The 17,701-nt window shown below is 44.0% G+C and overlaps 2 protein-coding genes across 6 annotated transcripts in view; one reads left to right on the top strand and one right to left on the bottom strand.

Moving 5' to 3' along the window:
* LOC100028071 (lanosterol 14-alpha demethylase) overlaps positions 1-6,625 on the top strand; it is a 50,363-nt gene extending 43,738 nt beyond the window's left edge. For all 5 annotated transcript variants that reach the window (XM_007505011.3, XM_007505010.3, XM_007505009.3 and 2 more), the window contains 5 exons: positions 1,902-2,021; positions 2,366-2,561; positions 3,455-3,550; positions 3,951-4,119; positions 5,094-6,625. In XM_007505011.3, coding sequence (XP_007505073.1) covers positions 1,902-2,021; positions 2,366-2,561; positions 3,455-3,550; positions 3,951-4,119; positions 5,094-5,272 — 760 coding nt within the window. In that variant the 3' untranslated portion in view covers positions 5,273-6,625. The remainder of the gene's footprint in view (positions 1-1,901; positions 2,022-2,365; positions 2,562-3,454; positions 3,551-3,950; positions 4,120-5,093) is intronic.
* A 434-nt stretch (positions 6,626-7,059) lies between these two features.
* Positions 7,060-17,701, bottom strand: part of AKAP9 (A-kinase anchoring protein 9) — a 188,256-nt gene continuing 177,614 nt past the window's right edge. The window contains exons 44-49 of the mRNA XM_056800198.1: positions 17,354-17,554; positions 11,635-11,867; positions 9,346-9,431; positions 9,000-9,150; positions 8,328-8,467; positions 7,060-7,598 (exon numbers count right to left, since the gene is read on the bottom strand). Coding sequence (XP_056656176.1) covers positions 7,552-7,598; positions 8,328-8,467; positions 9,000-9,150; positions 9,346-9,431; positions 11,635-11,867; positions 17,354-17,554 — 858 coding nt within the window. The 3' untranslated portion in view covers positions 7,060-7,551. The remainder of the gene's footprint in view (positions 7,599-8,327; positions 8,468-8,999; positions 9,151-9,345; positions 9,432-11,634; positions 11,868-17,353; positions 17,555-17,701) is intronic.

Raw genomic sequence — 17,701 nt, 5'->3', positions numbered from 1 at the left:
AAGGACTTCTGGGGATTGAAGTCTGGGGTTCAAATCTCCATTTTTATAGCATTTACATAGCACTTCAAGGTTTACATATGTTATCTCATGTGATCCTCAACAATAATCCTGTAAAGGTAGACACCCGTGAAATGACTTTCTCAGGGTCACCCACTACTCAGTATCTAAGATCAGATTTGAGTTTGGGTCTTCCTGACTCCAGATTCAATGGTAATCATCCAGCCTATTGACTCGTTTTAGAGTCTGAGCTCCAGTACAAAAATTGTTGTCTTTTTGTCTTTGTATCCCATGTGCTTAAAGTAGGATGTGCTTAAAAAGTGCTTCGTGATAGAGAAGGTTGAGATGAGAATAACTCATTTTCCTGAAAATGCCTAGAATGTCTTTTGTGACTACTGAAGCCATTTTTGATTTTCTTTTTACATCATACCATCTGTAGTAATTTTTTCCCTTTTATAATGTCTCTTTGCCATCCCATTGCTTTCTCCCTGCGGCTGTTATCACTTTATACAGATTTAATGAATTAATCCTAATGAATCAATTCCCTGGTTTCTTCCAGAATAGTTTTTTTAATTGCATCAGGAGATCGTTGATTTAGAATTAGAAGAGATCTCAAAGGCCCTTTTACTTCAAATCTGTAACTTTACAGATAAGAAAACTGAAGCAAAGGGTAATTGAGTGAGGCCACATGAGTACTAAGTGGCAAAGTGGGTGTTTGAATATTAGTTGACACAGAGCATCAGAAATCTTTAGTGATGCTCTTCTTTTTTTTACAGGATAAAGTTTGCCTTATTCTCGTATTCAAAATCATCTCTAATCTGATCCCAACATGGTTTTATAGTCATGCTCATTATCCTGCATGAATTTATTGTTCCAGCTCGATCAGTGTCTTGAACATACCTTTCTACTTTTGATTCCATGGTTATTTCTGCTTGGAATATCTTCCCCTGATACCCAAGTTAACTCAATCCTAACCTTTTGAAAAAAATTCAGCTCAAATTCCACCTTCTTTTCCTTTATTACTCCAGGTAGAATACATCTGTAGTTCTAGAACTTATTTGGGGGCAGCTTGGTGGTTCAGTGGCTAGAGTGCTAGCTAGGCCCACCAAAAGCCCTGGTTTCAAATTTGGCTTTAGAAACCCCCTAGCTGTGACCCTGGGCAAGTCCCTTAACCCCAATTGCTTGGAACCTCTACTTAGTATTGATTCTCAGACAAAAGGAGCTTATTTGTCCCAGTTATTTTACAGTGTTACACTTGCTATTGTTTCTTCCTATCTTTAGCTGTTAATATGAATTAGCAATTAAATAACTTTATGCCTTTTGTCTCAAGCTGTCTGTTGTAAATTCTTTGAGGGGGGGCTGGTATTGAGTTTGGTATCTTTGTGTCCCTCACACTGAACATCTAATGCCCTGCCCTACATACACAGAGTATCTACTACGTTGATTAATTGGCTTGAGGGGGCGGAGCCGAAGTGGAGAGAAACCAGAATAGGGTCTGTCCTACATAAGCTTTGTGGGGGTTGGGGAGGAAAACAGTTCTGATTCCGCAAGCAAGAAAGCGGAGAAGAGGAGAAATTGGAATGATGCGTCGATGGGGATGCATCGGAAAGCGGTATGAAATCTGTTGGAACTAGAATTATGCTGCCTCCTTAGTGAGCAGTCCGCTTTCTGAGAGCAAAAGGGACGTTCCTGCTTTTCCATCAGAAGATGCTTTGAGGGAGTGACTAGGGTAAGAGCGGTTACTTAGTTATTTAAATACCCCTGCGACTGATCGGTTGGGGCATTTAGATTTGTTTCAAAATGGGCCTCCCTCAGCTGCAATTTTGTCACTGCTTATAAGCGGAAATACTTTGAAACCATAAGTTGTAGTTATTAAAATTAAAATTAAGATTTTGGAATTACAGGCGCCGGGACCGAGCACATCAAGCAATCAAAAGCATTTTCCATAATGCAATCCAGAAACGTAGGGAGTCAAAAGAAAAATATGATGATTTCCTCCAAACTTTGCTAGATTCTACCTACAAGTAAGTAAAAACTGTTTAGAGTCAAACATATTGAGCCAAAACAAGGAAATTGCCTAACAACTTATTTAATGCTTTATCTTTTTGACCTCTGATTGGCAAAAGTTTATTTTTAGCACTTTTGTGGGTATTGAATAGTTGAAAGATGGGAAATTTTTTTACCATGTACTTCCCCTAGATAAAATAAGTGCCTTTGTCCTTAATGTTTCTTTTCACTCTTTTCTCTAAGAAATGTGGGTGTCAACTTTGTTACATTAAAGAAAATATGACTCTTGAGAAATACGTGGATTTTGGTATCTCATTGACATCTGGGGTGCTCAAGTTGTTTGTCTTGTTGACTTCCTTAGGGATGGGCGCTCTTTGACAGATGATGAAATTGCAGGGCTGCTTATTGGACTTCTGTTAGCAGGGCAGCACACGTCATCCACCACCAGTGCTTGGATGGGCTTCTTTTTGGCCAGAGACAAAACACTTCAGGAAAAATGTTACTTAGAACAGCGGAGTGTCTGTGGAGAAGATTTGCCTCCTTTACACTATGATCAGGTTTGCTTGACTTTTGATTTCAAGTCATTCTAACTAGGGTCCGTCCCCGAAGGCAATTGCGGAGGTGTGGGGTTAGCTAGGAGACTGAAGACTTTCTTTATGGGAAGTGGCACTTTCTAATACTTGCTACGCCTCCCTGATCCCCTCTTCAAACTGTCGTGTCTTTTGAAAAGCCATGTTGGGAAGTTTGCTGGATCGGTGTCTTTGGCTCTTGGAGTCCATTTTCACCGGGGAACAAGTATGAACACAAAGGAAAACTGCTGCGAAGAGCACCCTTCTGTGTCCTCTGCCTGGCAGCCTGTGCTCCGTCCTCCGTGCTAAGCCCGCTTTTGAGTGACTCCATCCCTCGTTCTCCCTTTTGCCTGTTTCAAAGTCTTCACTGCAGAGGCAAAGGATGTTAAGGGTTCCCTAGCGGGCTGCGGTGTGGGAATGGAGAGGGGCCTCAGCATTCATCGAGCCCCGTTGCTCTTTGGTCCCTTGCTTGGGAGCAGAGGAGGACGTGGGAATCGGGTACTTGGATCAGAGAATAGACCGGCTCCCTCATCTGACATAAGCCGAGGTCCTGTTCTGCTGATACCGAAAGGGACAGAGCCAAGATTTAAACCCAGGGCTCTGACTGAATCTGGGGCGCCTTCTCCTTCCCATAGAACTCCGTGCGGAGTCAGTGATTCTCCCGGGGCACCTCCCCTCGGCGTGTCTCGGCAGAACTGCCTGCCTCTGTCCTCTTGTCCTGGGCAGGAGATGCTGCCATGTCTGGCAGCTGGGGTGCCCCCGAGGATCATGCAAGACACAGTGTACCAGTCAGATAGAAAAAACGTGTCGCTTTATTGATGAAATCTGGCTTTTATGAATTGTTCCTAGTGCAGAGGCTCACCGAGGCTTTTTCTCTGTAGCTCAAAGATCTACATATGTTAGATCGCTGCTTAAAAGAAACATTGAGACTCAGACCTCCTATCATGACTATGATGAGACTGGCCAAAACTCCCCAGGTGAGTGCTTCGGCCTGACTTGGAGTTTAGAGTGAACCCTTGGGGAGGGGGTGGGTGGGAAGAGACCTCCCGTCCTCCGGGAGCAGCCTTTGGATTTTGAACAGGGGAGGCCCAGATTGAGGCCTGCGGGATGCTCCGGGTCCCTGGGGAGAGTTCTGTGAATGAGCGTCTCTTAAGGGGGCCAGCCACTGGCTGACTCCCGGGGTGGGGGAGACGCGGCCTCTGCAAGGAGGAGGCCTGGCGGGTGGGCTTCGGGCCCAAGGGAGGGCGCGAGCGGAGGCCACGGGGCCTTCGAGGGCCGCCCCGAGAGACTTCTGCCACGCGCAGTGTGCATCGGCGCCCCCCGCCATGTGGGGCGCCTCTCAGTGATGTCTTTGCGATTGTGTCTCCTTAACTCCAGATGGTGGCCGGCTATACTATTCCTCCGGGCCATCAGGTGTGTGTGTCGCCCACCGTTAACCACAGGCTGAAAGACTCCTGGAGAGAGCGCCTGGACTTCAATCCTGACCGGTACTTGCAGGAGAACCCTGCGTCGGGGGAGAAGTTTGCCTACGTGCCCTTCGGAGCTGGTGAGTACCGCCCGCGGCCATCCTGTGGGGAAGGGTGCGTCTCGGGCCTTCCTGCCCGGCCAGTCCATCAAAGGACTGTTCGCAGCATCACAGGAGCTCAGAGAGCCTGAGAACGCCCACTGTTCTGCCAAGATTGCTGTTCTCTGTCCAGCACAGCTTCGTAGCAGCCTCTTAGTAAAGGCTCTTGGAAAGGCTGGTCCTGCCCTTCTCGGCCCTGCGCCCCCCGGCCTGCGCAGATCTCTCAGAGGCCTTCCCTCTGGTGCCGCCTTCCCGGGCCACCTAGGCCTCTTTCCTCCTTTCCTCCAGGCTCCTAGTCATCTGCCTCCCCTTGTCTGTCCTCCTCCTGGCCAGCCGCTTCAGGCATTGTGAAGGGGCTCTTAGGCCCCAGAGGCTGCCGCACCTCAGCCCTAAGCGGGGCAGCTTTGCCTCGTACCCGCCGTCAGGCCTCGTCTTGGCTCTCCGTGGCCTGTGCCGGCGAGCTCGGCGTTTCCGCTAGTCGTCATGGCCTCCGGGACATCATCCTGGGCGCCACGAGGACGGTCAGGGTCTGTGCCCCTCCCCCCCCCCCCCCCCCCGCTCCGGGGGAGCCTCCTCTGCGCAGCTCCGTCGAGACGCGGCCTCCTTGTCTGTGAGCGGATGCCAGGCTGGACGTGGGAAGCCGGGCTCCGACACTCCTGATGGTGCCCTCCTGACGCAGCCTTGGGTCACCTGGCCCCGGTCACAGAAGCGGGCATCTCGGCCCACGCCCTCTTCTGCTCGGGAGGGGTAGAGGCCGGGGAGGGGCCTACGGCTTCCCCTTTTGTGTCTCCTGTGCTTGCCTGCCTGTGTCTGTGCTGTTTTCCTGGCAGAGTATAAACTCTTTGAGGGCAGCAGCTGTTAGTTTGATTGAATTAACTTGTACAAACGAACAAGCAATAGCTGGAAATAACGTCAATGTATGTTTAAATCCTCATCTTGTTCTTTCCCTTTATTAGGTCGGCATCGTTGTATTGGTGAGAACTTTGCGTATGTTCAGATTAAGACAATTTGGTCCGTCCTGCTCCGCTTATACGAATTTGATCTTGTTAATGGATATTTTCCTACAGTGAATTATACAACCATGATTCACACGCCGCATAACCCAATAATCCGATACAAACGAAGAACAATATGAAAAAAAGAGGAAAAACACGCTTGTGATATTGTGAACTTTAAAGTCTTTGCACTGAATGAAGTTTGCAAAATGACATTAAAATGTACTGGGTTTTTGGGTGTGCAATTCTAAAAGAAAACTAATTTGTTATAATTTTATTTGTTTACATGAGTATAATGCCGTTCTTCATCTTTTACTTGCAACCCTGTAAGTGACTGGAGAGAAGCTCATTGAAACATTCTAAAATTAGTAAGAAAGAGCCATCTCTAGAACAGTTATTTTTAAGGGTAGTTTTCTAATATAAAGTTTGAGAAAATGAGGTATATATTCAAACGGAGAGTGAGGGAGGGAGTCTGCCTGCCCTAGACTGTTTATCTCAATGAATGTGATAGGCACTCTCCTTGAATGATTGATGAATTTTTAAGAAATTAGGTAGTGCATTGAAATCAGAATAGTTGTATTAAAAATCTTCATGCTATAGTCAGACTCGGGTTACATGGGGGAAATAGAATTCCTCCAAAAGAACCAATTTCCTACAAATTGTGTCATCAGAAAATCAGATGGGGGGGGGCACCCAAACAAGGTTGTTAGGCTTTTTTTCTTTAAGGCTAACCAAAAAAAATACTGCAAGAAAGGAAACTAAAGTCTTTGCTCTTGAATACAAATTGACAAATTTTTATACCTACTATTCATTTATTAGGTGATGATAGGGTCTTCCAGCCTAGGTGACAGTCTCAGGAGACGACTGAAACCACGTACACTCGAGAGCCTGTACTTCCGCTGCTTCAGCAGAATTGAGGAAAGGCTCTCTTGTCCAAAATTCCTCTTTGGATTTCTGGGAGAGAAAAGGGTGCCAGCAGTTTGGATGGTACCAGATCTGTTAATATTTTGAATGGGACTAGTTCCTTCTTTATCTGGCTCAAATAGGAACACCTCCTCCCCCCCCCCCCCCACTTCCCTGGACCAGTTCCAAGCAACTAAGACTGCAGCCTCAGTGTCCCCTGGATTAAGCCCAGCCATTATTGATCTAATCGAATTGCCTGAAATCTAATAAATGTAGACATCTGTTTTGATTGAGCTGAAAGAGAACTCAATAGAGCCAAATCGTGAAGTTGGAGTCAACACAGATCCATGTATAAGTTCTAACTTGAAACTTTGTACTAGGGGTGTGTATGTGTGTGTGACTGTACTGATACTGTGTATTTGAGTGCACCATTTGTTCTTACTAGGTAAGGCCGAAATACTTCATCCTTGAAATATCATGTATGCTCCAGTCATGGTCGTAGTTAACTTAAAATAGTTTTCAGGACTCATTAAATGTAATTAAGGTTCTGCTGTCAATTTTTCACATTAAAAACATTTTGAATAAAATGAGCTTATTCACAAAGTATTTTTTTTTTATACTGGGTGGGAAGAGGAGAAACTTTTTTGGTGGAACAAAGCTAGTGTCTGTCAACTTGTTTATTGACTTTCTGTATAGAGTTTAATCAGATCATCTTAGTAAATATTTGGGATAGAACAAATGTATTTGTGTTCAATGTTCAGATGATTAAATAATGTGTAAAATAGTCATTTAAAAAAGCAACCTTAATTTGCTCTTTTGTGGGCTAGCCTGACTGTGAAGGTTATTCCTCAAAGAGCTTACAAGAGCACAACATAAGTCTTGGCACCACTCGGTCCGAATAAGATTAGGTAAAGGAAGGTTCCTTCCAGTCTGGACTGCCAGATTCTTTTCAAACAAATGCTTTAAAAGTCAGTAATGAGGTGGCTGGATGAAGTCAAAGTCAAAAATGGCTTAAACACGATGGTTAAAATGAAGTTGTTTTTTATTTCAGTACTTTGACAAAATACCCCCAATAAAATTCAAAACTTCTACCATTACAAAAATAGGTCTCTACAAGTGATATGTTCTGTCTGCACTGCCAGTAGCAAATATATTAGGGCAGAATCATGTAACTTAAGTAGTCTTGTGAGAAAAGGACAGGACACTTAGAGCTACACATTCATCAGTAATAATATGCAAAAGTTTTCTCTTCATCCCTTTGATAAATACACAAGTCTTTCATAAGTTAATCATTTAAATTAGCATTCCACAAATATACATGTACACGTCATTTAGTGATTGTTGTGCACGAACACACAATGCTTATATACATAAATTCCAGTCTGCTCAGATGTGTCGGCCAGGGAATTGTATACAATGGCCTGTGTTTGCCTTGGTCCCATTAAATATACACAATACAAAAGATGCATCCATTTACAAAAGGCAATTATTACAACCGATGATGCTGTTCAGAGGATTATCTTCTCATGCCAGCATGAAACTGAGTGGACGAAGGTGTTGACCCTGAGAAAGGACCAGAAGAAAAAGATTAGGCTGAGTGCAAAGCTGGATGCTGGCCAGGCAGTGCAGTGTCAGGGCAGGAATCAAGGGGGGAAGGAAGGGAGGGAGGGAGGAAGGAAGGAAGGAAGGAAGATAGGAAGGAAGGAACGAAGGAAGAAAGATAGGAAGGAAGGAACGAAGGAAGGAAGGAACGAAGGAAGGAAGGAAGGAAGCCCTTGGGAACCTCAAGGGCTCTCTCAGGGCTCTTTGTTTCAAGATGGAAGCTCCCACCCACATGACAAAGATCTCCCTTGGGAGGACGGCCCCATGACTCATGTTAGAGATGAGCAAAGGGGCTCAGGGAGGATCCTTCAGGGATCTGCCCGACTCTCCCTTTAAGGGTGGATTCAAACTTAGGATTTCCTGACTCCCAAGGGCGTCCAGAGCACCACCTACCCGCTGAGCTGGGGTCATTTTGCCCGCTCCAGAGCAGGACGTGGGCAAGGAACCCGATGAAGTTTCAGTGTTTGCAAGAAGGATCTCGGAGGAAGAGCACCTCCAATAACGGCAAACACCAACGAAGCTGCCCCAGAAAGCAGGCAGGGTCTGCACTAAGAGGGGCACCAACCTCCTCGCGGCCTCCCTTTCCTCCTCTAACGTGGCAGGGCTGGCCTCTCTTCTGTGGCTAAACCTGCACCACCTAGCCTCGGGCCTTCCTGGGTTTGGGGCAGAGACAAGAAGCGCCAGCTCTACCTGACTGGACATTTCCGAGCCTCCTCTGCAGGGCTTCCAAACGATGGATGTAGTCTGTCAGAGCTCTGTCAGGGTCGTAATTCTGAAGCTGAGAGCAGGCCAGGGAGCCGGGGTTCAAGTCAGCAGGGGTGCCTGGGTACCTGCAAGGGAAAAACCAGAACAAAACCAGAGCAATAAGGAAAAGGAAAGCTAAAACGTTGGGAAGATGATGGGCTGTGCAAGGCCGCTCCTACTGCCCTTTTCCGCTCATGCTTGTCTTCCTGAGCACCAGAGTGGGCTCAGAGTGGGGGTTCCTCGAAATTCATAGTCTGGCCGCCACTCCCGCTGAGTTAGGCTCAACCCCAGGCATGGCTTTCTGCGGCCCAGCCTTCCAGAACCCGAGTCTGGGCCGGAAGCAGACAGCCTGCTATGTGAGGCGCTTTAAGAGGCACAAATGATGCATGTGGTGAAAGGGAGCTGCAGTTCATAGAGAAAATGGCAAATCTACCCTCGTGGGAAAACAAGGCCGTTTTTGGACCCTTCCCTTCCGTCTTACATCAATACCGTGTCTGGGTTCTGAGGCAGAAAAGCCGTCAGGAATGCAAGGTTTTTGCGAGGACCTGCCTGAGGTCAGTCTTTTCTGTTAAAAAGGAATAACTGAACGGTTTTCAGCCAGCTTTTTCACTGTTTTACCTGTGCTGAAAGTGTAAAGGAGACCTGGGGCAGTCCAGATCAGACCGCGACCGGTAAGAGGAATGTCTCTGCTCTCCACAAAGCTCCAGTCCACCCGGCGAATGATAAAATGGGTCTGTCTTGTCTGTGCCTAAAGTGACCCAAAATGTACCTTGTGTAGAAAAAAATCACAAAGAATTAAAACACTGTTATAAGCGAAGGCTGCCAAAGCTTAAACTGTTCCTGAAGCAATTGCTGAGAAATCTCCTTAATTAGGAATGTGGAAACAGTGGCAAGAGCCATTTTCTGGCCTTCAAATGCACTGAGAAACATGAAAGAACCACAAAGAAGCTTATTTTGTTTTTACCTGGATTCTGTCCAAAGCCATCCCTATTAATATTAATGGAACAAGAACCCGTTACCCGATGCCATCTGCGGACCAGGAACTTCATTCTACAAAAGTTAGAAAAAAAATTATATAAATGTCAGGCTGAAAACCAGGAAAAAGATGGCTTCAAAGGAACAGTCTACAAAAACGTGAAGGGCCTTTAAAATAAGTCGTAATAAGTTTCAGTATTTACACCTTTATATAGCCTAGAATTTATCTGCACAAATGTTCACTGGCTTATGGAAATCTCCACACAGAGCCAAAAAGGGGGTCCAGATCATCAGCATGAGGCCTCCCCAGCTGACATCTCTAACACCCACTATCGGACATTTTTTTTTCATGAGCAGAAAAAAACATAGTTGGCTTTTTTCTGTCTATTAAGCCTGGAAAGTAGATAAGAGTGAAAGAGGAGGAAAATGGGAAAAGGGAACAGAGATGAGAGGAAGTGCAAAGAAAAAAGGAGAAGCAATGAAAGAAAAGAGTAAAAAACTGGAGTTATAAAAAAAGAAAAAAGGTGGAATCAGAGCAGCAAAGAGAAGAGGAAGGAACCACACCCATGGGAGGGGAGGCTCCCTAACCAATGAGGGCTCAGGAGAAGACCTTCTGCCTTGCCCCTGCCCTGGCCCAGAAACCAGTCAGTACACACACAGACAAGTAAGAGGCGTCACCCTGACTGTTTATGCTGCTGTAAAAAGCACAGGCTGGAGAGTTAATGAAGAGCTCTGGGTTCTAGTCCCAGCTTGGGTACCAGAATTAGGCAAATTACTTCAACCTTTTGGGCTCCATGACCACCAACTACAAAATGAGGGGGTTGGACTAAATGAAAGTCCCTTTCAGCCTTAATAGACTGAAGCTAGCTGAATCAAATAGAATAGTAATTTTGAAGAAACAATTATTCTCTTGAAAATTTCTTAAGGAATTTTACAATTTTAGAGGTAGAAATTTAGGGATAAAGTTTCTATTTTATACAGATGAGAAAGAAGAGGTCCCCCAAGGTTATTGAGTTCAGCTGGGCTTACGTTACAGGTATCCTTAATCCTATTCCAGTGTTTTTTTTTTAATTATTATAGCTTTTCTGTTATGTTCAAAATAACATTAAAAAGTTCAGATAAAGAGGAAATAACAAAGCCCTTAGAAGAGGTCTAGGCATGGCTATAAAAGTTTAAAAAAGGAGTAAAACTCCTTTAGGAGACAGCTTGGCAGGACAGCACAGTAGATAGCGAGCCAGGCCTAGAGATGAGAGGTCCTGGGTTCAAATTTGGATGCAAACACCTAGCTGGGTGACCCTGGGCAAGTGACTTAACCCCCATTGCTTAGCCCTTATTGCTCTTCTGCCTTGGAACTGATACTTAGCATCAATACTAACACAGAAGATGAGGGTCTATTAAAAGAAAGAGAGAGAGAAATAAAAGAAAGAGCCTGGAACAGGGAGAAAACCAATTCATAAACAACGGGAGCCCCTGGGGAGAGGGAGAGAGGAAGGAGAGGCTTTCTCTGTGCAAGTTTTAGCCACAAGGAGACTCTACTGGAATAGAAGAGATCTTAGCCAAGAACAATTAGAGTTCTTGAAATTTAAAGGAGTAAAGCCTTCATGTGTTGCTGTTAGACCTCTTGTGCCTCTGTGGCTGGGGACGTGGACTGGTTTAGTGTCCGTGCGGTGCCTCCGTCCGATGAATCTGCTGTGGCTGCTGCTTGTTTCACAAAAGCATCCTGGCTCACAGGAGACAGAGCTGGCCTGGTGGGCTGGAAAGCTGGCTTTGGAACACTACTGGTGTGAGCCCAGGCCAAGCCCTTGACCCCTTGAGGATGGCCAGCCCAGAGAAGGGCACACCTGCAGCAGGGCAGGGCATTCCCCACTGGGAGGTCACCATTCCATTTTAGGCTCAGTGACAGCACGGACATCAGGTGGGCCTGACCACATTACCAAGGGCTCTGAAGACGACAGGGAGGATCATAGGCTTGGATAAAAAAAAGAATTATCTAGTTCACATGGTCATGTTAACAAGGAGACTGTTTCTGGGGAAAAAAGGAAGCAGCGTGAAGCATCAGCCTTCTCCTCACAAAGCAGGTTCTCTGTTGTCGCAAGAACCAATGAGAGGCAACTACTAGACACAGGCAGGAAAACCCACAAGGAAATAATTAAATCAACATGAAGGGGGGCAAATATTAAAAGATGAATGAGGACTCAGCAAGGAAAAGGACAGACTTTTTCTAAATGCTTCTGCTTTGAGAGTTGATGCGATTTCTTTTTTTTTTTAAGTTCCTTACCTTGAAATGGCAATAGAAACTCTAACCGCAGACCGAAACCTGGTGAAGCCTTTGGACTGGCTTGTGATGACTGTTAGGTCTGTACAGGATGGCTGTCCACCCATTCGTGCAATGAGGGCCAGAGTAGCATCTTCACATTCTTGGAACCCACCTAGTAATAGCAGCAGGTAGTTCTTCTGATAGATGAGAGCTTTCCGAAAACTTTCTGCTCTCAAATATTTACCATAAATTCTCTAAATGCAAAGAAGGAAGAAGAACTATTAATAAACCGTAAAGCATTCTTGTAAGCTGCGGGGATAGTGTCAACTGGAGAAAGAAGTTTACAATCTAATGGTGAGAGAGGCAGACCTTGAAGACAGGAGCGACCTGCGAGCTCCGAGGCACCGCGGGACCACAGTCGATGATGGTCCCTCCCTAGCCTGAGTTAACAATCTGTAAAATGGGGATGCTACCTAATTTAGAAGGCTGTCATAAAGATCAAATGAGATAATGTACACATTCTATGACACATCTGAGGAGACTAATTACTTTTACTGTGAAGGCTCCTACAAAGGGGTTCCATCTGGGTTGTGTCCTGAAGGTAAGGCTGTTCCAGGCACATAAAGGGCATAAGCAAAAGTTTGGGGCAAAAGAGAGCAGGAGGAGAGCATGGGATGGAGATCACACAGACTACCCAGGGGGGAGCGGGCTGGACAGGTGGGTGATGGCCAGATTACTGAGGGCTCTGAAGACCTGCATCAGGAGTTACACTTTCTTTTTAGGCAAGAGGGAGTCCCTGTAGGCTTTTGAATAGGTGAGGGACACAACTAGAGCAGTGCTCTGGTAAGAGTGTGAAGGGCAGACTGGAGAGAGGATACAATATGGAGATGATGTACAGAAAGGGGAGAAAAGGGCCAAAGACAGAAAGTCTAGAGAATCATCCAGGTTTAAGAAATAGAAAGCAGATAGGTTCTGGCAAAGGAGACGGAGAAGGAAGGTAATTTAACAACATTAATAAGTTGGTTTCTGAGAATACAATTTGGAATCTGGGACCAGTATTTAAAATGTAGACATGTTAGGCTCCTGAGCAGGAATGTGGAGTACCGTAAGGGCTGGGGGGGACACAAGCCGGCAGAGGTTGGCCAAACCCACCACACATACCAATTTAGGGTTAGGGTTAGCACTGAGAGAACTGGGAGTGGGAGGAGCAGTTTGGTGCAAGCACACCTGGAGGAGAAGAGCAGCCTAACACTGACACCTGGGGAAACTAGAAGCTGGGCAGTGGAAGCCAGCTCAATTGTGTGCATGTACTGTGGGGAGGGGGGGAACCCAGGGACAATATGTCCACACCAGGAACTGGTAAAACTATATCTGCAAGGAGTCTTGCAGATCTAATCAGACTTTAGACTGAAAAGGAAAAGGGGGCAAGAATATCATTTAAGTATGTCTATTAAACTAGACAGAAAAAAGCTACAGGGAAGGAAAAAGAGTAGCAGATAAATAGCCAGTAATTCATAGGAAATACAAGAAAGGTGTTAGCAATTAAACTATGGCCTCAGATGTCTATGATTAATTCACAAATTGTTGGCAACCAGCAATGTCAACTAGAAATCCTCATACAAAGAAACAAATTTTACCTCAAAGGGATCATTGGAATGTCAGAGGACAGGATCCAGGACTAGTCTACGACACTGAATTGCATCTATCTTATTCAAAAAGGACATAAAGGTTAGAGGTGAGGGTGAGGAATGGAAAAGCAGTATAAATATTAAGAAGGAATATTTTGTGAAAAAATCCAGGAACCAGGGGTAGGGGAGAGGGGAACATAGTGGAGAGTCTTTGGGTAAACTGAAAAAGATACAAGAAATGGAACATCTGATATTGTCATTGGGTACACTATAGACCACCTACACTGAAAGAGGGCAGAGATAAGGAATCTGGAAACAGATCCCATGCCTGGCCCAGAGGCATAACAAAGAAGTGATAGGTGTCTTCAATTACTTGGATATCTGCAAAGTTCTCTCTCTGATAAAAACAGAACAGCTACTCATTTCTTCATTTACTTTAATTATATATTCAACCTTCAAAAGGTAAAGGAACCAACAAAAACAACTTCCATTCTGTCCCTAATTCTCTCAGGAGGAACTGGTTCCTTTGGTGGAAACCATGGGAATCCTGGGGGAGAAGTGAAGATTCTGTCTTAGAATGAGAGAAAAAAACGACACTTCAGATTTTGTAGATTTCAAAGTGTTCAAGAGAAAGGATAACCAGGCTGGTTTGGCCTAATACAATATTAGGGAAGCCAGTCACAGAAAGGATGAGAAACTTTCAAGAACAAAATTCTTAGGAAAGAGAAACAATTCTGACAAGGGAAAACAAAAAATGGAAGCAAAGGTATTTAAGAGAGGATGAATACAAATCATCACCACCCAGTGTCTCACTGGTTAAAGCTAGTAGGGAAAACTAAAGAGTTTTTTTTAAACACCAATGAAAGAAAAGAGGATGTGCAAAGAAAGGACAAGACCACTACTTGAGTGTAGAATGATGATCACAGGTAATGATTAGAAGGCATTATGATCAACTCATAATTTGTGCCTGTTTTTGCTGCCAAGGAGAATGATCTTTGAGACTGGACAGGACAACAAAAACTGTCCCTGGGGAATTGAAATCCAAAGACAGAAGGCTCCCAGTGAGAGAACACTTTCACTCTTTGAGGAGTTTGAGCCACTAGTTCTAGAACAAACTCTAGCCCACAGTCCTGAAGCAACTGATGGATGGATGCCATTGCTGAGCCACTGTAGGAGAATGAAAAAGTGGAGAATGGGATGTGACGCTGAGGCCCATTTCACTTTAATCTATCTCTCTAGCACCTGGCACAGTGCTGACATGGAAATGTCTTTTAACAAATGCTTGTTGATGGAATGACTAGAGGAGGGAAAATGTAGAAAGCTCTGCAAACTACTGACTAAGGTGGACATGAATTTTTGGCAAAATTCTAGAACAGCTGATTGAAAGGATAGTTAATGGACTTACAGAAAAGGAATTTATGATGCAAAAAAATCTTGCCTGGCTCCATCCAGATCAGGAATGCCATGGTAATCTCAATTTCCTTTTTCCATGTGCTCTTATACTAGTGAACCAGGGGAATGCTAAGCCCAGATTTTCAGCAAAGCCCTGGCTAAAGTCTTTCACATTACACAAATTGATAACTACCTGAAAGGCTCAACAGATCTCAAAATATTCATAAACAGGTTGGATGTCATCAAAGATCTCTAGTGTAATGTTTTTGGTACTATTCTTATTGATGTCTCTATAAAGGGCATGGATTAAGGCATTAATGACATGCCCATCAAATTCACAAAAGACATAAACACAGGAGGGACTGCCAGGAGCCTCAGGCCACTCACTATGTCTTGACAAGGTCACTCGTGGAAGCAGAAGGTCACAAAGTGACTCCTTGGCAGGATGGAATTGCCCCCCCCCCCCAGCCCTCCCTGTATGACTTCTCTCATTAACATCCCTTACTAATGGAATTGACATGATTGTTAGCATCTCCCTAGTCTCGGAAAAAGTAATATAAGAGCAAAATGCTTACAACACTATTTCCCCAAAACATCACCAAAAGATCAGACTCTCAAATTCAAACTCAAAAGACCATCATGGGATAACTTTTGCTTAGGTATATAATTCCCAGCAAAAGCTGTGCCCATAAGCCAAGCCCAGAAAATCCCCTACCTCCTGTACAGAAACTTATTCTCCTAAAGCCAGTACATAAATCAATCATAAAGACCCTTACAAAATATACCATGCTTCATCAAGCCGCAGTGACTTGATTCTACCAACCAGAACCCTCCTTGAAAAACTCCCTAACAAACCCTGAAAAATGATCAGCCTAATATTAAGTCTGAATTTTGTTCTCAAGTATCCTTCTGATCTCCCAACCTCACTGCTATGGTTGTTGAATTGTTTCTAGAATTTCTGATTGATTGTCTATTTTTATTAATGGTAATAAGTGATTTTCCTTGATTGTCTGTAAGCTCAAAGCTTCTCACAGGTTAATGAGAAAATTAAGCCACCCATGACAAAATCATTTCTCTTGTGTAGAACCTTTGTGTTTCCTGTCAGAATCAATGGTTACCATACAAATGTATAGAACGATCTCAGAATGTTAATCAAACAATTTGATAAAAGTTAATGTATCACTTAACCAATTATCTTTACTTGAACATGTATGTTGAATAATGCAACTGTGTGCCAAGAAAATGGGTATAAAAATAATGGCTAAACCTGGGCAGCCACTTCATGCAGAGTCTCGCCCCTGGCACATACACACAGCTGCCTTCCATCTCTCTTTTCCACCTAACCACTCCTCTTGCCAAGGACCCCTTGGAGCTATGGGCTCTGCTGGATCTGAGACCGCGGCAAGGGACAACTATCATTAGATTACAGTGTCCTGTCCTCTGGACAGGATCCAAAAACATCTCAACAAACAAAACTGTTAGGCTGGCCACAAGATAATGGAATTAAATAGGGACAAATTAAAAAACCTACATGTGAGTTAAAAAATAACCTAAGTACACAGTGGGAAAAATATGTGGGAAAGTCTAGTGAAAGTCAATGGTGTGATATGGCTGACCAAAAAGCTAACAGCATTTTAGGCTACATCAGAAAAGAAGAGCCCCCACATTCCAGGACTACGGAGGTGGTAGTGCCACTGGGCTTGGACCTGGCCACACCAAATCCAGAGCACTGTGTTCCCTTAGGGATGGATGCTATATTTTGGTATGGATACTGATCAGCTGGAAAGTGTCCAGAGGATGATGACCAGAATGAGGAAGCCTTGGAGACCATACCATATGAAGCTTAAATGAAGGAATCGAGGCCATTTAGGCTGAAAAAAGAGAAGATTTGGGGAAGATATGACAGATGCCTTAAGATCGCTGAAGAATTGTCATGGAGGAGGGATTTGATATGTTCTGTTTTGCCACAGAGGGCAGTATGAGAAGCAGTGAGTGGAAGTTAATAAAAAGCAGAGTTAGAATTATTGTTAGAAACAACTTTCTAAAAATCAGAGAAAAAAGAGAAGTGGAATGGACTATCTATCTTGTGAAGTGGTGGGTCTCCTCTCATTAGAGATCTTCAAGTAAGTATTTATCAGCACAGTTCTCGGCTATAAAATTTTAATAGAGGTTTCTCATTCAACTCTGAGTTAAGTTAGATGCCTTTTGAGTTTTTGTGACGCAGTAAGAGAATGTAAGATTACAGTGTCATAGAAGGTATCAGGAAGGACATTAATTGTAATAACAGTAAAAAACCCACACATTTTGGTAGTATTTTCAAAATGATAAAACTCCTTTTATCCAACAAACTCTGAAGGAGGTCATAATGTTAAAGACAGAAAAAAGGGCATTGGATTTAATAATAAAGTTATTATTGATCTTGGAAAAGGCTTTTTTGAAGGCAGGGGTAAAGAAACAGAAACAGTATGCATAGGCTCGTGTTTGTAGATTTCTGAACACTGAGGGGAAGTTTGATATAGGATGATATCTTAAGGGAGTCAAAAGGAAGGTTTTTTGGTTTGTATTTAATATTGGAGAGACCTAAACATGTTTGTATACTAAGGGAAAGGACTGAGTAGACAGGGAGCAAATGAAGATCCTCGAGAAGGGATTGCTGATAAAGCTAAGTCACAGAGGGACAGGATCTGAGCTCTGATTGTCAAAAATCCCAATGAATCTACCTTTAAAGCTGTGCTTTCTGAGTTGGGATTCAAGTCTTGCAACAAAGCTTCATTCCTTAGTTCAGCCTTCAATCTGCAAACCTCAGCTTCAGCCTGTCTCAAGGACTTCTGGAGAGCTAGCTTTTCTCGGTTCCAAATTTCTTTCTCAGAAGCTATCACCGCCTCAATGTTAGTACCACGACTGAATGAATGTCGATTAGACTGTAGAGAGAACAAATCTATTAGCTTATTTTTCCACTGTTGTTCATATTATATAGTTTTTCATTAAATGAGTTTTTATCTCAAATTCTCTCTCCCTTCCTCTCCTTTGACTTCCCTACCACCTTCGATATGGTAAACACTCACATA

This window comes from Monodelphis domestica, chromosome 5 (genome assembly GCF_027887165.1).
Source record: "Monodelphis domestica isolate mMonDom1 chromosome 5, mMonDom1.pri, whole genome shotgun sequence".
Classification (NCBI taxonomy): domain Eukaryota; kingdom Metazoa; phylum Chordata; class Mammalia; order Didelphimorphia; family Didelphidae; genus Monodelphis; species Monodelphis domestica.
Note: the sequence above shows the minus strand (reverse complement) of the source record. Positions and strands in the feature narration are given on the sequence as shown.